This window comes from Mizuhopecten yessoensis, unplaced genomic scaffold (assembly GCF_002113885.1).
Source record: "Mizuhopecten yessoensis strain PY_sf001 unplaced genomic scaffold, ASM211388v2 scaffold10703, whole genome shotgun sequence".
NCBI classification, from domain to species: Eukaryota; Metazoa; Mollusca; class Bivalvia; order Pectinida; family Pectinidae; genus Mizuhopecten; species Mizuhopecten yessoensis.
The window spans coordinates 286,152-313,072 of NW_018408679.1; the positions used below are offsets into that span (position 1 = coordinate 286,152).

A 26,921-nucleotide genomic window follows, 5' to 3' on the forward strand; every position below is an offset into this window, starting at 1 on the left:
GACAGTATTAACTCAGTTATTTTGCTGTTGTTGTGGTTGCCATGGATATAGATGTCCGGAACTAAGACGTCCATACACCTGCGATCCAGTTGTTCCCCGAATCCACAGCACAACTGCAACGAAATCAACTCGGAAGAGAAGACAATCAGAAACGACAAAACAAATGTGTACTCTAATTTAATTATTATTCGGGCTGTCTGATAAATGAAGATGAGGCGGTAGCCACATTGATTCGGCATTTTATTGGATTATAGGTACAACACCATGTCAGTCTGTTAATACACAGTAGGAAGCATTCAAACACAAACAAACAAAATATGTTAAATAGAGTTTTTCTTTTTAAAGACCTCGCTTTTTGTGAAAGTATCACATATCATGAAATATTTTATTTCAAAGTGTTGTAACAGTGGTTTATCTTGTAGATTAACAAATCAACAAACGCTGACGAAAGTCCCGATTTATTTCATTGTTCATGCTCTGTCACTTCAAGAACATAGTATGTGAAAACAGCCTATTTGTGGAACTGGTCATACTGATAGTTCATGGGTAATATCCTTACAGTGTATTATTACTATGAATAAACTCTTAGCTGCGTCCAGCATTTATGAAAATTACACTTATTTTGATGAACATCTTCTTGTAGTTCAAACAAGAACAACACAATGCTTCCTGATAGATATTTCAAAGGCTTATCCCTAACCTACTTTGGTGGTTTCCGCCTCTACCATTAGCTAGCAAAAAGCTATACGCTAATTGTTCTGAAGCATGAGAAGCATACAGATACACATTACCAGTGTGTGAGATTGGATGACAACAACAATAATTGAATTTAGATCGCGTGATAAGTAAGACCATAAATGTACGTAATGGATGCCGTGTAGATTGTATAACCAGGTTACCGTTGTGATGGACAAACTTTGCCCGACGTACCGTACCTATTGGATCGCATCGCTTTGTTCGTGAAGATGACATTCATCAGCATTAGTTTAATGCCAATTACGAAAGTGTTAATAAGTGAATTTGACTATCAACTAGCCTAGGTGATAACAATAAAACTTGTTAGATACTTTATCTTTACTTGGAATACAGAAGTATCAAATATTGATTATGTAAGGTGTTTCAAACAATAAACAGTAATTGAGTACATAACCAAACATCATTTGATTGTCGTTCTACTGTTCCCTATCAATTGCTCCCATATGTATAGGTTGGGATCATGCAAATCGTTCTTAACGAAAGAGGAATTGTAGACATAAATGTTTCAAATTGAAGCAGACCGCTATTTTACCTTGGAATGAAGACCACACCTAGTGTGAGACGTCAGACGATCATGGTATACCCTGGGTAAAGATGTGCTGGTAGATTTAACATGTACAAAGTAATCATATCCTGTGAAAGGATATATTGGTAAGTCTAAAGTGTAGGACATATTTGTCAGTTCAGCCTAAGATGTATGGCCATACGACTTTTTCATATGCAGAGGCTAAAGATAAAAAAAAGTCTACCTGTGGGGTTTTCAAATTGAGCTAAACACGAAATTTGACAAGATTTTTTGCCCCATTTTTGAAATCCCTACACTACAACCGAAGAGTATTTTTCTATAATTCTTGTCGCTAGAATTACCTCTGAAACCTTGATAAGGTGTTTGGATCTGTTCATATTTGTAAAATATTAACCATTGCTTTATGCTTTTTGAACAAAACGAAATGGTCAGCGAGATTTAGTATACGGCATTCCACCAAAAGTTCCACCTTTTTTCTAACTACTCCGATTAATAAATTATTTTAGTTTTGGATTTCATTACGGAGGCAGTTTCCACATCGCTGCATCAGAGTTTCCAAATTTTGTGGCGTCCACCTGTGTCATCACGCACATAAAAAAGACGTTACAAAATGTCCTACACATCTTTATTGCCCAGAACTATTCTATCATACACGCAAAGGAATGAGAGAAATATATGCATACCTAAGAAACGTAAAACATCGTTTAAACATGTAGAAGTCGGGTACGTCATACATGTCAGGCAATTACATTACGTAAGGAAATATCTATAAGTCGAGTTAAGAAGCTAGACATGTGTATATGTCGGGTTAAGTGTAAGGTGTAAGACAGAGGATAAAGAAACAGTAATACGTAGGAGACGTAACACAATACCTGTATGTCAGACTGTTTGCTGTAGTTTCCGGATTCAGTCACGATTTCTGTTGGTATCCAGCAGTATCGGTCAGCTGGAATAAAAACTCCAAAGTCATTTCGACAAATAAAACAAGGCAAATACAGAAAAGTAAACTAAGCCGTGATTTGAACTCAAAATATATGAAATTAGGGCAAATTATGGACAAAAGAGGTATATTAAAAAGTAAAAGAATGATAACATAATGTGTTCCAGAAGTAAAAGAGTCTTTTGCATCATCGAAAACACCCAGCATGTAAATCTAGATAAAATCCAAGACATGTCATGCCCTCAAAAGGAGAACCAGGGAAGTGACAACAAAAGTTCACGGCACAATACCGGCATGATCAAAAATATCGATTTTCATATAGCACATCGAATCATGATGCCGACCAAAGGCCCCATAGTCAACCTGCATATCTCTAAACCGTGTGTTATTACTTTGTCCGTCAGCATTTGACACCTATCCAAGAAATTGTGATATTCGGAGCAAGCCCGTGGATATCGAATCAAACTTCACCATGCACACATATAAGTTGGGGAAGAAGAATTGATACTATCATGAAAGAAAAGGTTCCCGGTATCAACATCAAACTTTCCACTACTATCATATAGCTTGTAAACCATCACTGCTGGTCATGTAAAGATCCACGTATGCGGATGATGCTGAATAGTTTGTAGGGTCAGTGATTTCAAGTTCAAGAAGGTCAATATTTTAACGTGGTCACTGCATTCCTGGAAGATTATTATAATTTTTAAGGAATGTCTGCTACGATTTTCATATTATATAAATACTACTGATATTAATTTTGAAGGAATATAATAATTTATTAAAAAAAAAATCATTGGTCAATTGATAAGCGTCCGGAATAAGTTTTGGAAAAGCCTTGGAACTTTCTTCATATGTAAATATACTGCGCTAAAAAAACGTATCTTGTAGTTGCGACCAGTGCCTCTAAAAGATAACCATAACACAATGACATTCTGTCTAATGAAAACATCTTAAGTTGGTATGGCTCTTCAGTCAAGAAAATCACCAGCATGCAACTTCATTTTTATTTGAATATTACCTGAGGGTAAGACCCAATATGTCACTTGAGAAATTGCTGCGAGTCTCTAACTTGGAAGTTTTCCAAAATTTTACATTTTTTGCGTTGGCCCGAAAAATACTAATGGCAATTAATATGGGGAAAATAGCCTCAATATCATTTAACAATCACGAAATGACAATGATGGAAATATCACCTAAGTTATAGGCGTTTTCCTCGTTGAAAAAAATAATATCAATAAAATTCGTTAAAATTGTCGTGTTTTGCCCCGTATTTTAATTTGATCCCTGAGCGATAAACACTGATGCTTTATGGTACTAAACAGGCATGTCACTGAGAACCGTAAGTTCTGATTATTTCATTTTTCAGCATTACAGTGCAATAACAACAAGATTTTACTGATGTACTAATTTGGCCACGAACAGGCAGTTAAACAAAATATATTATATTTTTACTGGTGAAATATCGGGAAATGTTTTCAGTAGAGTGAGAAAATTATAAGATTTTTTATTGGTAACTTTCTCCGATTTAAACCGATGAAAAAGAAGAACACAAAAATAATTAATATAACCGTATAGCTTAAAATGTTCTTGTTCGGCATTGGTATTGTGACGTCATCACAGGTCGACGTCATAAAAAAAAACTTTCAGGAAACAGAATATTTAATGATCTTGCGTTATAACTATTTACATTTCTCGGGTGCGGAAGAATACTTCAATCAATATGTTTTTGTGCTGGTGCAAAATATTAAAACAGTCTGCCATACACGTGAAATATGTATGGTATTCAAAGAGAAACGTTATCAAATATCCTCTTTTATATTTTATCCTGATCCATGAACTGGTTGTATTGACTCCCAACGCGCTACCAGCAAAATCATAACCTTTTAGGTTCAGTATTTGTGTGATAACACGATGACCTAAATTATTCGTAAATGTTTAAAATCATGCAAAAGTACACATTCAATCTGTATCACTTGTGAAAACCTAAAAACTAGTTTACTAGGATTCAACCGTTCACTGATATTTACAATTTAATTACACCAAATACAAATATTTGATTTATTAATTGAAATATAAATATGCAAGACCACACACTTGTGTTTTTCTAACGAATCAGAAAGCACGAGTGTATTGCGCGGACGAATATATTCATGAGTGCGCGGAGCTTTTATCACATACCTTCCGTATAAGGTAGAAATCGATACAAAGATTTTATAACTTTGATATTTTTTGCAAATACCGGGAACTTTTCAGTTCTCCATGACAAGGAGATTCTCATAAAAAGTAGGTCCGGCTAGTAGGTAAATACAACATTCCGTATTCCGTCTTTGGGTATTGCGGAGTTATCTTCTCTTGTGAGCAGGGATTGATTGTTACGTCATTGGTTTGTGTGAGAAAATTATGTCGTTTTCTCAAAATTTGATGACGTAACTCTCACAAACCAATGATGTAACAATCAATACCTGCTCACAAGAGAAGATAACTCTGCAATACGCAAAGACGGAATAGCACATGTGCAATACAGAACGTTGTATTTCATGGTCTGAAAATTGCTTGTATTACATACTTACTAATAAATACGGTTTTTTTTGTATATGCGATACGACACAATATTAGTTACACGGATTTTTGGCAGGGTATACGGGATGGTATGACCATAAAGGGTTTCGTATTTCCTGAGGCCGATAGGCCGAAAGAAATACGAAATCCTGTAGGGTCATACCATCCCGTATACCCTGCCAAAAATCCGTGTAACTAATATTGTGTCGTATCGCATATACAAAAAAAACCGTATTTATTAGTAAGTATGTAATACAAGCAATTTTCAGACCATGAAATACAACGTTCTGTATTGCACATGTGCTANACAGTATGCGAAGCGAAACGTTTTGCCATTTTGTAAACTTGCCCCGCCGCAAGATACAAAGACAGGTGATTGTAAAATCACGTGATTCCACCGTATTACTGCTGAGAATCACGTGACATGACCGTATACCCCCTGAGATTGTCGTTTAACCCCTGAGATTTACGAATGCGGGTTGGTACACTGTAGTTTTTAACCAATCAGATTCCTAGATTTTTCTCAAAGGGGTAATAATTGCTCTTACCCATATCAGCCTTCGCCGTATCACACCCCAACAGCCGTATCAGCCCCCGCCGTATCACACCCAAAAACCCGTATCAGCCCGCAAAACCCGTATCACACCCCTTTTGGATTTTTTTTTCGTTTTTCAATATTTCAAAAGAAAAAAAATATCAAAAGATAGTAGCTTTTAGTAAGTATGTAATAAACAGAATAAAACATGACTTTTTCCATATCACACCCAGAATCAACCCTCGACTAATATCAGCCCTAGGGCCTTCGGCCCTTGGGCTGATATTGCAGTCTCGGGTTGATACTGGGTGTGATATGGAAAAAGGCATGTATTATTCTCTATGTATTACTATAACAAGATTCAACAGGTATGTGGTAAATGGTAGTACTACATAGTATATAAAAGCTGACTGCTTGGCTCTTGTTTCTGTAGAGAGGAGGGAGGGATCGGTTAAAGGAAGTAAGCTATAAGTGATACGTTAAATGAGGTGTTTTAACACGTAAATATTATATCCTGAAAAATAACTAGGCGGACATCATAATAAACAAACACAAATGAGGTAAGTAGGATGGAAATAATAAGAACATACATTGATAGCCTGTCATACTATTGCCAGTAATTCTTTTTCGTTTTTGACGAGCAAACACATTGACACTTTGGCCAGAGGTTTACCGCCTAAATACCTGCATTAACATTTGCAGGTGCATCAAGTAAGGACACTTAAAACATAACATGGTATATGTGTTGAAAGCACGTCATTAACTAAGTATTGTTATTTGAAGCGTTTGGATGAATTTGATGTATGGAATAAGATATAAGAGTGATCTTATAAAGCAACTGGTTCAGATTCCAGTCACATGTGATGATGACACTGCTAGAAAACACACGGCTAGCTTGATAACAGTTTTTTTTATGCGTAACTGAAATTAATCGTTCTAACGCTTACGTCGTCTCTGAGAAATGTGACGGCGAAAACTAATTGACTAGTCGTACAGACGAGATTAAAATCATCCATATAAAGGGCAATAACTCTGCAAAAAAACACACAGGACAAGTATTTCTGATATGAAGTGTACACAAGTAAAACATAAAATCGTTAGAGAAAGCAATAAGCATCGCAATAATTTTACCTGACATTGGAGAGGTTGGGAATAAGGCGCGAGCAGTGCCACCTAGTGTGGGAAGGGAGTACTCGCTCAAACACAGCTTCTCCTCGACATCCACAAGAACGTTACTTGGCTGTACAGATAAAACAAACCAAACGGATTTAAAATGTCTGTTTAGTATGAATAATTTAACTTACACACAGTAAATATTTACAAACTAAGACATACGGCTTCTTAGACAAAATACGTGGCATATTCCACCTCCATCAGTTCAGGCATAACTTAAAGGGAACATCAACGTTGATCAAAGTATCTGGGATGTTATCCTAATATTTCGGTCCGTGTTATAAGGTGCTATATAGCCTCACTTTCAGCTGTTTCCAAATGTCATTTAAACAAATTATGTCAGTATATTATCGGTAGAAAACCACTTAGGGCGCATAAGATCAAGAGAGGTCTCACGACGATCGTTCGGGAACAACAGAAATAGAAACCTGATTCAGAAACATTCGTTTATAATCATAACACGACACACATATACAGGACCTCGCCTCACCATTATGTTTCCATGTATCATGTCAAAGCTGTCGTGTAGAGACGCCATGCCCTTGAGTATCTGCCAGGTCATCTTGTTGATGGTTAATGGGTCAAGGTTGATGTCCATCTGTTGCAGGGCCAAATACTCGGACAAGTTGTACTCGTGCAGGTCCATGGCCAGGTAGCACGTGCCTGACTCGATAATGAAGGCCTACAATGATACAAGCAAATGGCATGTGATCATAATCCTAAATGTGTACCAAGTGGCTAATACATTATGATCACCGTGTCTAACTAGCGGCGTCCACATACCATATCACTGTCTCTTTTAACACAAGTAAGTACGTTCTTAGAATTTTTCACGGTAACTTTATTTAAACCTGTCATGTCGGTTTTACAAAGCTGGTATATCAGTAAAGCGAAGAATAAAATCGAGAGAAAAAAAGGTAGAAAAAGTTCCTTTCCACAACATGAAACACTGCCTTTTGGTAGGACAGTTTCTATACACTGTATATGTATATAATGAAAATTTCTTAAACAAAAATGAGTTTATTCATTTGAGACATTTCAACACGGTTATTTCACCTTACTCAGAAAAACATAACAGCATTGAAAGGTCAAGCATGCCTTGCCCATGAAAAAAGAAAGGTAATAAATAATTCAAAGAATATATAGAAAACAAGACATAATATTTCCCTGTGATATGTTTTGCAATGTTCTGACGTGCCCGTGTCACAAATCGCCGCAGGAAAATGTTTGTGAGATAACCGAAAAGAAACAAAAAGTCAAAGTCAACACATATACAAAGTCTGAAAGGAAACGTTAGGAAACCCAGGTTAATTAATGAATTGTCTATTCCGTCTTTGCGTATTGCAGAGTTATCTTCTATTGGGAGCAGGTATTGATTGTTACGTCCTTGGTTTGTGTGGGAAAATTACGTCGTTTTCTCAAAAATTGATGACGTTACTCTCACAAGCAAATGACGTTACAATCAATACCTGCTCACAAGAGCAGATAACTCTGCAATACGAAAAGACGGAATTGCAAACCTAGTAACAATAAACAGCTAGTAAAAGACACGGACAACGTGGTGATTAGGAAAGATCTCAACAGGTAATACACCAAGAAAGTCATCTGTATAGACAATTGTGTGTCCTTTTTTGTAACACACGATTCGGAGGCCCTTGTGTCGCCAGTCTAATATGACCTGTTAATACTCACTTGGTTTGTTTTGTTTTACGTCCTATCTATCAGTGATCGTTGACGGCCAGACGCTATAACGACTCAGCTACCGCGGCCTGCGTTTTTACTCAAACCGGCACCAACTTCACCATATTAATCGGTCAAATGACCTCCATCATAGATACACCGCGTATACTTAGTTTTGTGGTAACCATCGTAAGTTACGCACAAATAACTAAAAAAAAGGACGGCGATCATTTTCGTCCATCATATTGTTTTCAACCAAAACTGAACTGACATAAATCCTAAAAGTTTGATTTGAAATTTAACATCTTCCGACAAAAGGTGATTGGGACGTCATAATTTCTTGTTACCATGACGACATCGTTTTGATTCTGTCTGGGTGTAAACTGACATACTCTATGGAAAGACAGAGAACTTATTTTTGAAGAGGTAAATTGGGAGACAGTTCAGTGAAAGGAGGGAGAGATCGTGACTCCCAAGGGGAGTGTATACATGTATGTACCAGGAGACAGCATGAACACACAAGGGGAGTGTATACATGTATGTACCAGGAGAAATCGTTACCACCCAAGGGGAGTGTATACATGTGAGTACCAGGAGAAATCGTGACCACCCAAGGGGAGTGTATACATGTATGTACCAGGAGAAATCGTCACCACCCAAGGGGAGTGTATACATGTATATACCAGGAGAAATCGTGACCCCCAAGGGGAGTGTATACATGTATGTACCAGGAGAAATCGTTACCACCCAAGGGGAGTGTATACATGTATGTACCAGGAGACAGCATGGCCACCCAAGGGGAGTGTACACATGTATGTACTAGTAGAAATCGTGACCACCCAAGGGGAGTGTATACAAGTATGTACCAGGAGAAATCGTTACCACCCAAGGGGAGGGTATACATGTATGTACCAGGAGACAGCATGGCCACCCAAGGGGAGTGTACACATGTATGTACTAGGAGAAATCGTGACCACCCAAGGGGAGGGTATACATGTATGTACTAGGAGAAATCGTGACCACCCAAGGGGAGTGTATACATGTATGTACCAGGAAAGATCGTGACCACCCAAGGGGAGTGTATACATGTATGTACTAGTAGAAATCGTGGCCACCCAAGGGGAGTGTATACATGTATGTACCAGGAGAGATCGTGACCACCCAAGGGGAGTGTATACATGTATGTACTAGTAGAAGTCGTGGCCACCCAAGGGGAGTGTATACATGTATGTACCAGGAAAAATCGTGACCACCCAAGGGGAGTGTATCATGTATGTACTAGTAGAAATCGTGACCACCCAAGGGGAGTGTATACATGTATGTACCAGGAGAGATCGTGACCCCCAAGGGGAGTGTATACATGTATGTACCAGGATAAATCGTCACCACCCAAGGGGAGTGTATACATGTATGTACCAGGAGACAGCATGAACATTCGAGGATGTAAGTGTTTATTCATGAGAAATACTTTTTGTTGCATCGGTGACGATGTTATAAAAATGGTTAAATTACACTGACTTTAATTTGAAATTTGCTTTGCTTGCTAATGTCACCATTAAAAACTTAAAACGCCGTTTTTCGACTTCTTGAAGAAGTTTTTGTTCATCTATGTTGGCTTCTTAAAGGAGAAGTAGGATGACAATGAGGCCTAGATCGAGTTAGTTATAGAGTCGTAACAACACTTAAGCAATCCAACCAGTTATTCTGATAATCATTCTTCTTACTTATCTTAATGAGTTCCAATAGACAGGTATTCGTGATTTTGTATGCGTAAGACAGAGTGAAATTGGAGGATATATTTGTGTGTTTGGGGTCTTGGCATGCACGGCTAAATGACACCCTATAAAAGGGAGCGCTAAGCACATAACGATGAGTTTGCATCATTGAAGAATGCCAGACACGCTAATGAGGCTATGATCGCGATTCGAGTCTCCAAATCAATACCAGCACAATTAAAAGGTAAAAATATTGACGAATCTCTTAACGACAAAATGAAGGGGAAATCAATGTACTCCTTCAATGGTGCTACGAGGCGGTGGCCATGTGACATGGAGACTAAAATCGTGTACCGGAACTCGCGCTCTTCTCACGCTATCGAAAAGCTACATTTGTATTAGATATGACAGAGAGCAGCAGGCTGTAGTGAGGTTCACGAAAACATATGTATTACACAGAGATGTAATCTGGATTCTCCAATATTAATGAAAATATGAAAGAAGACAAAAATAGTTGCCAAATGGACGGCCTTCGCTTTATGGTCAGATGATAATAAATGCTAACAAAGCTAAAATGCAGTTGATATTCTTGCTTATTTGTTTTATTTTCTTCTATTTCACAAAAGAAAATAAGAATTACTCGGGAAATAGGATAAATTTACAGGAAACAAACATCCATGTTTCCCTCGTGCATAATGAAAACATGTGTAATATCACCTGTATAGATCTACTGACAGCACCCACAAACCTCACACCGCAACAGGTACTTACCCGGTACTTCACAAGGAAATAATGACAGAAGTCCGGTGATGTCAGTTTCTGTAACATGGACTCTGTGACTGGTCGACTAGACAGCTCAATGACGTGAACCGCCACCTCCGTTCCGTCCATCAGAAGCCCCAGTACCGCCGGGCTGTCCCTGTAACAAATGACATGGGGTTGCACCTCTATATCTGTACAAGTCCCTTTAGTACGTGACATGTCATAAATATGAACAGATGTCTGTAAAAGTACCCGTAATACAACTATTGACAAATGAATTAATCATCATCTGTACAAAATAAAACTTGTGACATAACTATGTATCCGTCTTTCCCAAACGGCGTACCGAGGGCGAATATTAGTAAACAGCATATTAAACACAGCAATCACATGTAAACCAACACTGGGCGAATGAAGATTTTACCAGCGTAGGTTTAAACCAACACTCGGCGAATACAGATTTTACAAGCGTAGAGTTAAAGTTTGACAGGGCGAATACAGATTTTACCAGCGTAGGGTTAAAGTTTGACAGGGCGAATACAGATTTTACCAGCGTAGAGTTAAAGTTTGACAGGGCGAATACAGATTTTACCAGCGAAGAGTTAAAGTTTGACAGGGCGAATACAGATTTTACCAGCTTAGGGTTAAAATTTGACAGGGCGAATACAGATTTTACCAGCGTAGAGTTAAAGTTTGACAGGGCGAATACAGATTTTACCAGCGTAGGGTTAAAGTTTGACAGGGCGAATACAGATTTTACCAGCGTAGGGTTAAAGTTTGACAGGGCGTAAGATTCCCGGTAAACAGTATCACATAACATGGATATGAGTACAGTTGCTTACAACCATATATACGAACGTTGCCTGTACTTTACGAGGTAAATATGGCCACACATATATGCAGAACACCTAATATCATGAAATCTAATTAAAGTGCAATCCTATTTCTACGAGTATGGGAGAGGAGTGGATGATTGGGTAGCATAAAGAATATATACAGTCATCTCGTGTCTGATGTATTAAATTCTACACATAATGCAGCAGAAATAAACAATCACATTTATTGTTCTTGTGGCATATGCCATGCTGGTCCACTCGTTAAGTAAACAAACTGAACATACAGAAAGCTTTATTAACGTATAGACATCTCTAAACCTTTATCAACGTACAGACATCTCTTAAACTGTATCAACGTACAGACATCACTAAAACTGTATCAACGTATAGACATCTCTAAACCTTTATCAACGTACAGACATCTCTTAAACTGTATCAACGTACAGACATCTCTAAACCTGTATCAACGTATAGACATCTCTTAAACTGTATCAACGTACAGACATCTCTAAACCTGTATCAACGTATAGACATCTCTTAAATGTATCAACGTATAGACATCTCTAAAACTGTATCAACGTATAGACACCTCTAAAACTGTATCAACGTATAGACATCTCTAAACCTTTATCAACGTATAGACATCTCTTAAACTGTATCAACGTATAGACATCTCTAAACCTGTATCAACGTATAGACATCTCTTAAACTGTATCAACGTACAGACATCTCTAAACCTGTATCAACGTATAGACATCTCTTAAATGTATCAACGTATAGACATCTCTAAAACTGTATCAACGTATAGACACCTCTAAAACTGTATCAACGTATAGACATCTCTAAACCTTTATCAACGTATAGACATCTCTTAAACTGTATCAACGTATAGACATCTCTAAACCTGTATCAACGTATAGACATCTCTTAAACTGTATCAACGTACAGACATCTCTAAACCTGTATCAACGTATAGACATCTCTTAAATGTATCAACGTATAGACATCTCTAAAACTGTATCAACGTATAGACACCTCTAAAACTGTATCAACGTATAGACATCTCTAAACCTTTATCAACGTATAGACATCTCTTAAACTGTATCAACGTATAGACATCTCTAAACCTGTATCAACGTATAGACATCTCTTAAACTGTATCAACGTACAGACATCTCTAAACCTTTATCAACGTACAGACATCTCTAAAACTGTATCAACGTACAGACATCTCTAAAACTGTATCAACGTACAGACATCTCTAAAACTGTATCAACGTACAGACATCTCTAAAACTGTATCAACGTACAGACATCTCTAAAACTGTATCAACGTACAGACATCTCTAAAACTGTATCAACGTACAGACATCTCTAAAACTGTATCAACGTACAGACATCTCTAAAACTGTATCAACGTACAGACATCTCTAAAACTGTATCAACGTACAGACATCTCTAAAACTGTATCAACGTACAGACATCTCTAAAACTGTATCAACGTACAGACATCTCTAAAACTGTATCAACGTACAGACATCTCTAAAACTGTATCAACGTACAGACATCTCTAAAACTGTATCAACGTATAGACATCTCTAAAACTGTATCAACGTACAGACATCTCTAAAACTGTATCAACGTATAGACATCTCTAAAACTGTATCAACGTATAGACATCTCTAAAACTGTATCAACGTATAGACATCTCTAAAACTGTATCAACGTATAGACATCTCTAAAACTGTATCAACGTATAGACATCTCTAAAACTGTATCAACGTATAGACATCTCTAAACCTGTATCAACGTACAGACATCTCTAAAACTGTATCAACGTACAGACATCTCTAAACCTGTATCAACGTATAGACATCTCTAAAACTGTATCAACGTATAGACATCTCTAAAACTGTATCAACGTACAGACATCTCTAAAACTGTATCAACGTATAGACATCTCTAAAACTGTATCAACGTATAGACATCTCTAAAACTGTATCAACGTACAGACATCTCTAAAACTGTATCAACGTATAGACATCTCTAAAACTGTATCAACGTATAGACATCTCCTAAACTGTATCAACGTACAGACATCTCTAAAACTGTATCAACGTATAGACATCTCTAAAACTGTATCAACGTATAGACATCTCTAAAACTGTATCAACGTACAGACATCTCTAAAACTGTATAAACGTACAGACATCTCTAAAACTGTATCAACGTATAGACATCTCTAAACCTTTATCAACGTATAGACACCTCTAAAACTGTATGAACGTACAGACATCTCTAAAACTGTATCAACGTACAGACATCTCTTAACCTTTATCAACGTATAGACATCTCTAAAACTGTATCAACGTATAGACATCTCTAAAACTGTATCATCGCACAGACATCTCTAAAACTGTATCAACGTACAGAAATCTCTAAAACTGTATCAACGTATAGACATCTCTAAAACTGTATCAACGTACAGACATCTCTAAAACTGTATCAACGTACAGAAATCTCTAAACCTTTATCAACGTATAGACATCTCTAAACCTTTATCAACGTACAGACATCTCTAAAACTGTATCAACGTACAGACATCTCTAAACCTGTATCAACGTATAGACATCTCTAAAACTTTACCAACATACAGACATCTCTAAAACTGTATCAACGTACAGACACCTCTAAACCTTTATCAACGTATAGACATCTCTAAACCTTTATCAACGTACAGACATCTCTAAACTTTTATCGAAGTTCAGACATCTCTAAAACAGTATCAACGTACAGACATATCTAAACCTTTATCAACGTATAGACATCTTTAAATCTTTATCAAAGTATAGACATCTCTTAAACTGTATCAACGTACAGAGATCTCTAAAACTGCATCAAAGTACAGACATCTCTAAAACTGTATCAACGTACAGAAATCTCTAAAACTTTACCAACGTACAGACAACACTAACACTTTACCAACTCAAAGTTATTTTTAAAACTTTATCAACGTGAAGACAGTTATAAAGCTTTATCAACGAACTGGCACTTTTATAACATTAGCAACATGTATACACCACTTCTATAATTTTATCAGCGTGTATACACCACTTCTAAAGCTTTATGAACATACAGACACCTATAAGACTTTATCAACGTGTTCACACAACTTAAAAAGCTTAATCAACATACAGACACCTCTTAGACTTTGTCAACGTGTTCACTCAACTTCTTAAGCTTTACATACAGACAACTCTAAGACTTTATCAACGTGTATACACCACTTCTAAAATGTTATTAACTTATTCGTGCAGACACCTCTAAAATGTAATCAACCTACAGACACCTCTTAAACTTTTTAACAAATAGAAATATTTAAAACTTTACCAACAGACACTGCCGAATTTTCCTTCCATACAATGGTTATACATATACATAATTAGTCGTACTTAATTGAAAACAAATGATAAAATGAACGGCCTAAAATATGTCAATAAACTCACGAGTAAGGGATGGTATACCGCTCCTTATAATCCCTCGGAATGATGATGTCGCCAATCTGTCTAAGGAAAGAGGGGGGCATCTTCGATATCTCAGACAGTTTGTCTTTCCATCGTTTACTCCTTTGCGTCCATTTGATAGCATTTGTTTTGACAAAACCTTTCCTCATTTCTTCTTGGAATGTACCTTTCTCCTTATAACCCATATTCGTGCCATCGTTAATCTCTGTGCCAGGTATATTTCGGACAAAAGATTTTGAGGAGTCTGGTATCCTCTTTTCAACGATATGTCTGCTATCTGCATGTTCTTCCACTTGCCGTGTAGCTTTTATTTCCTTGGCTGGTTCAGGTATGTTTGTTGGCCGCAGACCTTTGCCTAGTGACATATCTATGTCAGGGTCATGGTGAATGGTTGCATTCCTCCCCAACGGTACCTGGCGATCCACTTTTTTAGTGGTCACCGCATCATGTTGATTCTGTTGCGCTACACGTGTGTCGACATCGCTAGACGAAAACACTTTTTCGAGTGATTTGATCTTTTCCTCGGAAATACCCATGGCTGAGGAAAAGTAGGCTAAATCGTTACCGTAAACAGAACCTTTGATTCCCTGTCCTTTGCAATGAACCTGGTAGTAGTTGAGGAGTTGTAGTTGGAGCAGCACATCCATGTTCTGCTGTGAAGGTACACCAGAAGCTGAAGGGTTAGTATCATCATGAAAGCCAGGAAAGACCGGTAGATCGTTACCCATGTCACTTGCGTTGATGCTGTAATTATCTTTTTTTTCTGGGCACCCATCACCGGCTAAGTCAGACGGAAACCATATTTCGTCTTTTTCTTTAGGCAATGTCGACACATTTCTCAGTAAGGAATCTCCGAATGACAGGTGACTGTGATCACCATTGTCTAATCCTTCGACGTGCCGGCGGGAAACGTTCCGCTCTGTCGCCTTTCGCCTGTTTGAACCGTGACCTATCGGTTGTATAACCGCTATGTTGTGCTTGAATTCCTGCTGGTGTTGTATAAATGGAAGTTGATTGACAGAGGCATCTTTCTGAAAGGGATTGTGCTTTAGTTCACCTGCGTTATATTTCCGCTTACCACATGGCAACTTTGTAAGCTGCGTTTGTTGGAGCCCTTGTATATGTTGCAACAGCATGGCTGGAGTCCTTAGCTGGTCCTCCAACGGTTCCTTGTTCGTTTTGGTCTTCGAATCAAGTAATATACACGAGTTCTTTAACCAGTCTTGTACGGCATCGGAAAATCCCCTTTTCTCCAACTCCGGGAAATACTCCTCTCTTGCATCTCCTTTACCTTTCTCAAGATTACCTTCATTCTGTTCAGCGGTATCTGCATTTTTGGGCCTTTGCACGACTTCCTCTAAATTCCATTCATTTGGTGTTAATGTTTTAGCGGATGATAGAAATTCGAAATTATGTTCTCCGCTCCTGATGGGTAAACCAAGGAAGTCTGTCTTCTGTGTGTTATTTGCTTTTGGTTCTTCAATATTTGTGCATTTCTTTTCAAACAGGACACTTTCAGCAATGTCAAACAGGTTCGTTGTACGCTCACTTCTTGTATTCGCAATGAGTGACGCGTCTTTCTGTTGTGGACAAACCTCCAATTCATATTCCAGGCGAGCATCATTTGTTGGCGACACATAGATATCGCCACAATGAATTGGTGAACTACAGTCAGTGACAGCCTTGTTGTCGTTGTATCCCGAAGATGGCGTCATCCTGCCACAGTCACCATCTGCAACACTGTCCGTGGACGTAAATTCTGAACGTAAGTCTTCACTATCTGTTGTAGTACTTTCGACCGCAGTAGCAACATTGCACAAGCTTTGCTGTTCCATTTGTCCCGGTGGCAGTTGTTGTTCACATTTTTTTTGTTCACCCCTTACGTGTGGCATTCCACCCAGAGCAGGAAAGTTATCTTCGTATGCCTTTCCTACAACTCTGTCGGCATATGTTCCTTGAATATGCCTTACTGGCTCAGGCTCCTTTTCTGGTATTTCATTGCCTTTCACCATGTCAGCCCATCTGGGACCATTGTTGCCTTTATTCGCACGCCGTTGTCGTTGGTTTGGGCGCTGTCTTATGTCATCTTTTTTTACTTCATCAATTTGGTCCTCTAGTGCCGACTCCAATTTTTGACAGAGACCAGGCACAGCTTCCATAACTTCTTCCACAGCTTTGTTTGCCTTTGCTCGTTCCTTCTTTCCCTGAACGGTTACCCATTGGTTTTCCCTACGCACGTTGTAGAAATCATACAAACATGGATCTATAACACCTTGTAATGCCGCCATTTCCATTTGCAACATGAAGGAAATGTCATCTCCATGTTCACTATTTGGTACATTGCCAAAAGAGATGTCACTTATTCCCTTCCTATTTGTTTCCTGCTTGTTCTTGAATTCAACTGGTGGTCTCTTGGAAATGACGATAACATCATCCTGAACCTGTTTGATTGGAACAATGGGTTTCTTGGAGATTGTGATGACATCATCGTTTGCTTGCTTAGATGGAACATGGGGTTTCCTGGAATTAATGATGACGTCGTTTATCGAGCGATTGTCGTGTTTGTTTGGTATGTCGTTATATGTAGTTTGTGGCCTTCTAGATATAGGCTCTACATTGTTGACAATATTTGTAATTTCTCCAATGTTTTTTCCATGTGACTGGTCGCTTGCCATTGTCACTCCTTTCATTTCTTCGGTCTTTGCAACAGTAGCTTGCACATCCTTTCGTTGCTGCCGTTTGGTCTGGCGTTTTTGAATCTTCTTTTCTCTTTTCTTTGTTTTCAGCACCCTTTCACGTTCTTCTTCCTCAAGGAGTTCTGCCATTTTTCTATCCATCTGGTACTGAGTCATCTTTTCATAATAATCCCAGAAATTGGTCCAAATTGCGACACCTTTGTCACCGAAGCTCTCCATAGCAGTCTTGGCAGTGTTGTAGTGCGGTTTGACATCCACGTGTTGTATGACTTTTGTGCTGTTCTTTTCCAGCCATTCCTTGCCCTCTGACGTTTGGCCCATGCAGGCTAGTGGGAAGAAGCACACGACACAGGTTTCGGGTTCCGTTCTAGGAGTATCGGAGAAGCATTTTAGTGCTTTGATCAGAAACTCTGGTCCACGACAGCGGATGAATTGTATGACAACGGCCTCGTCGACCACGACAGCGTGTTGAGTCATGCAAAGAGAGACGACGAAACAGATTCCGGTTATACAGGCTGGCTGTTTCATTAGCTTAGTAAACACAGACACTGCACTTGGAATGAACTTCTGCTTCAGAATAGCGTCGCGAAAGTCTTTTATGGTCGCAAGACGCTTGAACATTGGAATCAGTATATCTTCGTAAAATGCGATATCACTTTCACTGTCGTGTTCACAAGAGGGATTCTTCATCCTTTCCGTTCGGCTCTGCGGAAAACAACCCAATTAGAAATTAAAAGCAAGATAGGAAAAATAATAAAGGTAGTAAACCCATAACCAATTAATGTTTATTACAAAAACAAAACCATCTACAATGTCTTACATAACGTATGATAATAATTATTTTTCCATTGTACAGCTCTAAATTAAACTCCAAAACCAAACAATTGTTGTGAACTGATAAAACCAAGAACTCTTAAGAATACCTGAATGTTTTCCACTTGGACCTGTTCATGTCTTTCTGTCATAATGTTAGGGTGATCGTCATATTATGACGGAAATTCTTAAAAGATTTTCAATTGACATTTATCGACTGACGAGATGGTCTATGCAGACCAAAATGACCATGTCCCCGCAATAATGTCTGTTTCCCTAACTTTCACGCTGCTTACCTTGATGAAATGTTCTTTATCTTTGGGTGACATCTTGCCGAGGATCAAATTAAATGAATCAAACTTCTGAGAGTCAAACGCCCAGCAAACTGCTGTCATTCCGGTCTGTAACAACAAAGCGTGCACATAGTCAGTAGCATTACAAGACAACATGCTGCATTCACAATGCATTGATGTCTGTAAAAGAAATTATACTTTTACATTACTATGTCGATGATAAAGTATTTTTTACTTGTCAGCCTATTGTCGACCAAAAGACAGACTTGCACAAGTTTTACTTAATAAAATAAACATCATTTTCGTACGACAAGCATTGCACGCATTAATCATATATATCCTTAATGAGATAGTTTCAATCTAACGATATTCGCCAAGTCGTTTAACCCCTGGTGGCTTGGGGATGGAATAGACCTGCTATATCCCAATGTAGGCTTTCTAAGGCGACTAATGCGGGGGTAATCACAGAACCTTTGGCATTCTTCTTTGTCATCTGCTTATTAAGTGGACGTTAAAGAAACCAAAATCAATCTACTGTCCCCATTTGTTTAACTTGGTGTCTAAAAGGTTTTTTTCACCATTCCCTCAACTTCCTTTTCGGCCATCTCTCCCTAGGCACCCGTCTTCATATGACCTTAGCTTTTGAGAGGGTGTTAAACCCAAAACGAACAGACAAACGTTGATGTAGTTGGCTATCTTAGATAGCCACAACATCCTCTACGACGTAATCGGCACCATGCGAGCCTCGCCACGTCTTCGTTGAGGTAGTCGACGTTCGGAGACACCACGTCCGCTATGAATCAGTCAACGCCCCCAGAGATACTCACAGCATCCTGTATGAGGGGCGGCGCTCTACGATATTCGCCATGTCCTCTGTGAGGTAGTCGGTACCCTGCGATACTCACCATGTCCTCTGCGAGGTAGCCAGACCCTAAGATACTCACCACGTCCTCTATGAGAAAGTCGGCCCCCGATGACAAGAATTTTTCAACAGTCTTGGCATCACCCTTACTGGCGGCGATCATCAGTGGTGTGAAGCCCTCCTACATGGGGATACAAAATATGACCTTATATATCCATATATATATATATATACTATAATGTATCGGTATGAAATTATCATTCAGTACTGTTAACAATTTATTACATACTTAGTGACAGACTCATTTTACATACAAAGTCAATCATTTCAACACGTACACTATCAGGAATCAACCATTATAAGTACTAGCTGTTCTCTAAATGCTTATTAAATTGGTGAATATTGTACAAACTGTTATACAAACAAAATATATATATCTAGATTCCAGACTCCCTGTCGTAAACGTTATCGAAGTTCATATTAAGTTAATGTTTTTATTGCCATGAGTCTTTCAACTCATTAGTTTAAACATCCATAGTACCTAGATATAAACAACACTGTATAATATAATGTATACAGATAAAGACACTGATACTCGATAATTAACTCCAATCATTTCGCCACATTTCTTATTTGTTTATATTGTTTACGTTTTAACATCTGTTATGATATCTATGAATCAAAACCTCACGCCACAGATCAATATAGCAATTCAGCATAAAATGAAGTTCATCTTTTTATTTAATATGTCACACAACCCGAACATTTAATGGTTCTGTCGACATCTAGATGATGTCCTTCCTAAAAACTGTGTATAAACATTCACAACACATACGCCGTTCTGTCTGTTGATCTGAGCTCCGTTAGTGAGCAAGAACCCAACACATGCTTCCCATAGCTTCTCAGCGGCAAAATGGAGAACAGTTTGACCCTCCTGGAAGAGATTTAAACATTTTTTTCCCAAAAGTAGACAAAGCGATTAGACAAGTTATTACAATTTATCAACGCCTTCTCCCAATATACATGTACATGTGCATTCAATGACATTACAATAGTGGCAACAAGTATATACAATTGTTAATACAATTTGAACTCAAAATATCTTGCTAGATTTGTTTAGGTTTTGCATGTGTATCTAAAAATGTTTGTGTTAAGATCCACGGCAAATTGTGAATTGCCAAACAAAATTATTTCTAAATAAAACGCAACATTCAAATTATTTAAATTTTGAACCAGAATACGCCTTCGTTTATAAAAAGGTGACAGTCCCAAAGGTAGTGAAAGACATTCTCACAAGGATGACCACAATTACAAGCTGCACTCTCAAAAGGTTAACTCTAAATAGGTCTTAACTCTTTCCGCACCGTTGTCGTTTACACACGACAACAATATGTCATCCTGGTCCCCGTTGTCGTGTACAGACGACAAAATAATAGGCCGTCTCATTCCCGTTGTCGACATACCTTTGGTGTAACTTGTCTTATGTTTAGCTAGTTATCGCACACGACAATCGCGTAATACAATTAATTGTCGCTAAAATCAGCACCCATCAGTTGGAAAGAAATAGTTTTACAGTTGCAGAGTACACAATTAATGTTTTGTGCCCTACTGTTTTCGAATCTGCCGCAAGATGTTTGCGTTTGGTGATTCAAATATAAACAATATGGCGGCAACTTATTTCGATATTTCGTAAATTGATCACCAAATATTTATTCAGACTTATGGAAGTAAATATGAATATTCTAATATAAGTCTTAATGAAATCTACTTGTAATGAGAGAAAAAAACGTAACGAGTTCGTATTCGTAAACAATAATCAATCCCTATTAGGTCCTCCACTACAACGCTGTTTTGAAAACAAGATTTCGTATCGTTTGTTGCGGAACAGATGTCGATTTCTCAGTCAGAAATAGCTGTCAGTTAGTCATTATGCTGCGAAAATGAAGAAGTGTGTGTTTATAAACAACAACATGAAACAATAACAATATTTGTTCATTGTTTCATGTTTAATTCTTGCAGCAATTACACCTCGTCTAAAAATAATATTAGAAATTCGCCATTTTGTTATTCGCGCGGGGGCGAGTCTAGTAAGGACATCCGGTACGGATTTAAATTTAAATACTCGTGAAATTTAAATAATTCGCTTAGTTTTACCACGGAATTAGATTATCTAAGTTATCGAAGTCCGTGGTTTTACCAATGGAGAGTGTGTTTTTATTATATCCAGCAGTAAAATGTGATGATTTATTATTTCAACTGAAGAAATATGAAGGTTTGGTCGTGTAACGGGAAACTCTATATCCGTCAGCTTCCAACAGGACGCCGAGGGAATGTACGTGTAGCAGCTTGCCAATCTGATTAAAATCATCTGTTACATGGCTCCGCCTGAACATCTGAATGTGCCGCGGTCAGGGTCACGTTCAAGTGACCTTTAGATGAACCAATCAGAGGCGCGCTGGCAAGTTTGCCAGCGAATTGGAATATCATGGTTGATAGATAGATAGCGGAGGGTATCGAACAGATTAGTTTTCCAAAACAAATATGGCGGCGGTAACTGACGTTTCTACGTACGACGCCAAGGAAAACGTACCCATTGGGTAATAATTGCGTAGGCAACACCGCCATACAGTCTTTCTTCTCTAATAAAGATTCCAATATCTTTTTCTGTTCGGGTTTCAGACGATCAATCTCAAATGCTTTCAGAACTTTCGCATCATTCTCATCAATGTCCGGCATATTTGTTACAACTCCGAACGCCCTTTTGAAAGAGGGTCTCTGATTGGTCAAAAATTAATGAGTATTTATAAATATAAAGGTCACCTGAACGTGACCCTGACCGCGGCACACTCAGATGTTCAGGCGTAGTACGAAGTTAACGAATCCATGTAACATATGATTTTAATCAGATCGGCAGCTTGCGTGACTATAATTGTACTGCCCGCCCCACCGGTCGGAGCTTGTTCCACCCCCGCTCTTCTTCTCGGTACTCACGGAGTTAGCATGATTGATGTCTAATTTCCCACGGTATGGCCAAATAGCGTTCACCAGCTTGGCGTCTCCCGTCCTTACCGCTATGCAGAATGAATTGTTCTTTTCCTGTGGGTGGTAAAACACTACCAGTGCAGTATACATCACTGAGGGAACATTTAAATTTAAATAAAGTAACTAAGGCACCAGGTAATTCGTAATAAAATTATAATGTAATATTTATTTCACCTACACAAACTACATTAACATTCTACATTTATAGAATTGTATGATATATGTATTGAAACTGCATAATGTTTGTGATTATGTAGTGTATGTACAGTGTATCGTCAGTGTAAACGTATTCCTAAGAGCATCGAAAAGTCTACTTAAATGTCTGCTTCTCACGATGTTCCCAAGTTATTCGCAGTGGGAGGAAAACTTTCATAATTACACTGATCCTCTAATGGTATTGTTTCGTTAAGGATTGGTCTATCAGCGGAAATGCTTACCATGTTGACCGCCGTGACGTCAGCGCCGTGTTTCAGAAGGAGCTCGGCCATCTCAGTATGTCGGTTCTGCGTGGCCAGCATCAGAGGGGTACTGGCGTCCTGTAACGCACACATAGGGACTTTATTTTCGTCTGTAACTCAAATATTAGTACTCATCCCTTACAGGTGGAGTTCTTTCTAATTTGATGGGGGGTTTTCTGTGAGTTCCATGTACAGAATGTTCATGCAACATCAAGAAACATCGGGGACATCGTTCCTTAAGCCCAATGATTGTCCTTTGTTTATCATAATTAAAACTTTGATTTGTTTTTCACGACACACTTTCACCCTTCAACGGTGTCATTACCCTTATAACCTTTACGTTACGCTAACGGTGACAATACCACTATAAGATTAGACATGACCTTACCACTAACGCCACACAACCTCAATTTTGACAGTTTTTCAGTGATATTTAAACATTCAAATCTTGTATCTGGAATGTTTCTTAATTCTTCAGAAAATGTTTTGATTCTAAGGTGGCAGTACCCAAATCGGATCACTTTTTGCAAAAATACTTATAAATTAATAAATGTGTCAACAAATCAGATATAACAATGATGTAATCTTAGAATAGATAGCCATGCACCAGGTTTTGTCTACAGATGATTAGTTTTTAAGTTCAAATAGCACAAGAAAATGTAATTCAAACTCAAATGTCAGTGTTTTGATAACGTTTTAAAAAAAAATGGCGCGTGCGACGACTATGCATTCTGTTTTGGACTTGAGGAATAAATTCACACTGTAGAAATACTTTTTGTCATACAAATTCTAGAGGTCATCATAAAAGGTTAATATGGTAACAAAAAATATTCATTTGAAGCGTAAGATACTGCAAAGTTCAAGCCTTGGTCCGATTTGGGTTCCAACATTCGCAAAAACAGGAGACGCTGATTGGTGCCTTCAGAGCGTTCTATAAATATCTCGAGTGAGCCCCGGGTGCTAATTTCGTTTGTGAGAACACCCTTCGATATTCTATTTTTGACACAACTATAAATTAATATAATTCCTCCTTAGATTTTTCAATGATTTAAAAAAATGATGGTTTGGTGATCCGATTTGGGTACTGTCACCTTAAGTGATTTGTTTTTGAAAATAGAAGGCTTAAATCGCAGTGACATTTCGTCCGTTTTTCGGCCATGATTAGTTCCCAAATTGGTACACCATATCACAGGCTATGAAACTTATTTTTATTTTTATTAATTGATGTGCCGATTGCAATAAAACGTATTGCTTTTATAAATACCATACTGAACTACAATTGAATATATACCCTTTCATATTATCCGGTTATAAAAAAAACCCAGAAATTGACATTTAAACATGCTTAAAATTAACCCCTTCAAAATCCTCGATTTCGCCAACGTAATGTCACACTACCACAATTGGTACAATTTTGACAGTTTTTTAGTGATCTTTAAACATTCAGATCTTGTATCTGGAATGTTTCTTGATTCTTGACAAAGACTACCTATGGTGGTTCATTTTCATGAAAAGTTGTATATCTAAGTGATTTGTTTTTGAAAATAGGTCGCTAAACTCGGAGTGAGATTTCGTCCGTTTTTCGGCCGTAAATAGTACCCAAATTGGTACACCATACCACAGGCTATGGAATTTGTTTGTATTTCTACAAGTTGATGTGCCGATTACAACAAAATATATTGCATTTATAGATACCATACTGAACTATAATTGTGTATATTCACTTTTATATTATCCGAATATAAGGACCAGAAATCAACATTTAAACATGCTTATATTTAACCCCTTGAAAATTCTCCAAAATTTCGTCGACATGTGTCGTTTTTACTGGTTTTCTGATATGTTTACTTTGAAGTCATCGTGTACTCTTAAAATGTTCCTAAAAATAAAACTATTCGGTGGAAATGCTGATAAATATCTCTTTTGTTATACTGTCAGGGGAAAATGCTCAAATTAAATTTTTAAGTACTATTCGAACCATTTTCTGACCGTGTACCAATTTGGGTAGTCTACCAATAGTGTGGTAGCGTGACGTTATATATATATGCCCTGTAGACTTGACCTGACGGTGTAGAATCATCATTGACATCACATCATTGACCTTACTATGTGGTAGGCTTAACACTAAGTTACGACTGGTAGAACTTTGGCACAGTAAAGTAAAATCTAATTCAGTAGTATTTTTATAACTATTATGACTTAAGAAAAAAGAATTATACATGTCACGGGATTCAAAAGTATCACCCGCAGAAAACATAAACAAAATTATAACGATGCCACTGAAGATTTCAACATATACTACTGTAGGCTTAGACTTGACCTTGTAATTGTAGACACGAGCTTATATACTTTAACCACAGGAGTTTGACGTTATATCAATAATTTCTCGATGAAAAAATAAACCCTCAGACTGGGCCTTGTTGTTATAATCTCGACCTTGCAGTTATAGACTTAACCTTGGAACTATAAAATTGCACTTACCGCTGTTGACCTGACATTGACATTTGAACCTGCGTCCAGAAATCTGCGCATCACATCCACATTTCCCATTGCAGCCACTAGACAAAGAGGATCCATCCCAATCTGGAACTGAACAGGTCGGCGTAACGTATTTAATAACCCATCTAGAAGTCTAAAATTTTGAGTGAGTTTCGTCTGTTTACTTGCTTTCTACCTATCAATTTCAGACAACATAGAAAACGTATGATGTTGACAAACATTGTCGTAAGTAAATCATAAAATATTGTGATTCATTGTTTAGTTTCCATTAGAGGACATTCGCCCGGCCAAAATGAGTATTATTTCAGAGATTCCAAAGCAGCGCATCTTGTCCGTTACTTACCAACTGATCGTGTGTTGCAAGTTTTAGAATATCTTCGGGGGTTCCCTCTTTGTCCTTTAGAAGTTTGTCCAAAATCTCCATGCATTGCTCTGCTATGCTGGGTCCGAATGGAAGGCATTCTTTCTGTTTTGCATTTTCGTGAATGCAAATATCGCCTTTGCATTGTTTGCATTTCCTAGTTTTTTTACCAATTCGAGTCGCCATTTCCACAACAAATTATCGAAACTTTAAAAAGCTCAATATCTTCGTGTTGTACAGAAAATGTGAATGTTATGAAACGTCATCTTCTGTTGATGACGTCATTGTAGCTATGACGTCCCAAATACCCGACTTCAATGGTCTAATCCGCGAAATGGCGTGACGTGACGAAGTCATTTTCTTCATGGCGCAAATGCCAATGTTCATAAACTTGGACTAGCTGTCTTAATGATCCATAGAGTTACAACTAAATTAAAACCGATAATTTGTTAATTTTCTAAAACATTTCAAAATTGAAAATTGCGATTATTGGTGGTATCGCCTATTTAAATAACTTAATAAACTTATGGATATTCCTTGGACGTAGTATTGGATGATTTAACTTAACTTACATTTATTTGCATGGATATGAACTATGAAATGCGGGTTATTAGTTTTCAGTGGATTAATATATTTGAAATTGGTAGATAGCGCATATATATTTAAAGTGACACTGTGTGAAACAAAACGGGAAAACGCAACAATAGACAGGGATTTGAACCTGGGACCCATGAATGCTAGACGGACGCTCCAACAGAGCCAATATTATCGTTGTTTTTTGTTTTATTTTATTTTCTAACTGGTCTGGCCCGCTAACATTCGGTATAAGACGTAAGACAACATTGAATATTAAGGTGAGGGCATCCTCGATACTCTTAAGAGTTACGCC

At 37.9% G+C, this 26,921-nt stretch overlaps 1 protein-coding gene across 2 annotated transcripts in view; it reads right to left on the minus strand.

Moving 5' to 3' along the window:
- Nucleotides 1-26,320, minus strand: part of LOC110461892 — a 39,435-nt gene extending 13,115 nt beyond the window's left edge. Inside the window, exons 1-12 of one of the 2 annotated variants that reach the window (XM_021515615.1) lie at nucleotides 26,015-26,319; nucleotides 25,654-25,761; nucleotides 23,152-23,250; nucleotides 22,664-22,768; nucleotides 20,508-20,606; nucleotides 19,755-19,853; nucleotides 18,814-18,918; nucleotides 14,991-18,409; nucleotides 10,659-10,806; nucleotides 6,983-7,174; nucleotides 6,451-6,559; nucleotides 2,155-2,228 (exon numbers count right to left, since the gene is read on the minus strand). In XM_021515615.1, coding sequence (XP_021371290.1) covers nucleotides 2,155-2,228; nucleotides 6,451-6,559; nucleotides 6,983-7,174; nucleotides 10,659-10,806; nucleotides 14,991-18,409; nucleotides 18,814-18,918; nucleotides 19,755-19,853; nucleotides 20,508-20,606; nucleotides 22,664-22,768; nucleotides 23,152-23,250; nucleotides 25,654-25,761; nucleotides 26,015-26,218 — 4,761 coding nt within the window. In that variant the 5' untranslated portion in view covers nucleotides 26,219-26,319. Of the gene's footprint in view, nucleotides 1-2,154; nucleotides 2,229-6,450; nucleotides 6,560-6,982; nucleotides 7,175-10,658; nucleotides 10,807-14,990; nucleotides 18,410-18,813; nucleotides 18,919-19,754; nucleotides 19,854-20,507; nucleotides 20,607-22,663; nucleotides 22,769-23,151; nucleotides 23,251-25,653; nucleotides 25,762-26,014 lie in introns of both variants that reach the window. The other variant, XM_021515616.1, reaches the window with a different exon arrangement.
- Between the last annotated feature and the right edge of the window lie 601 nt (nucleotides 26,321-26,921).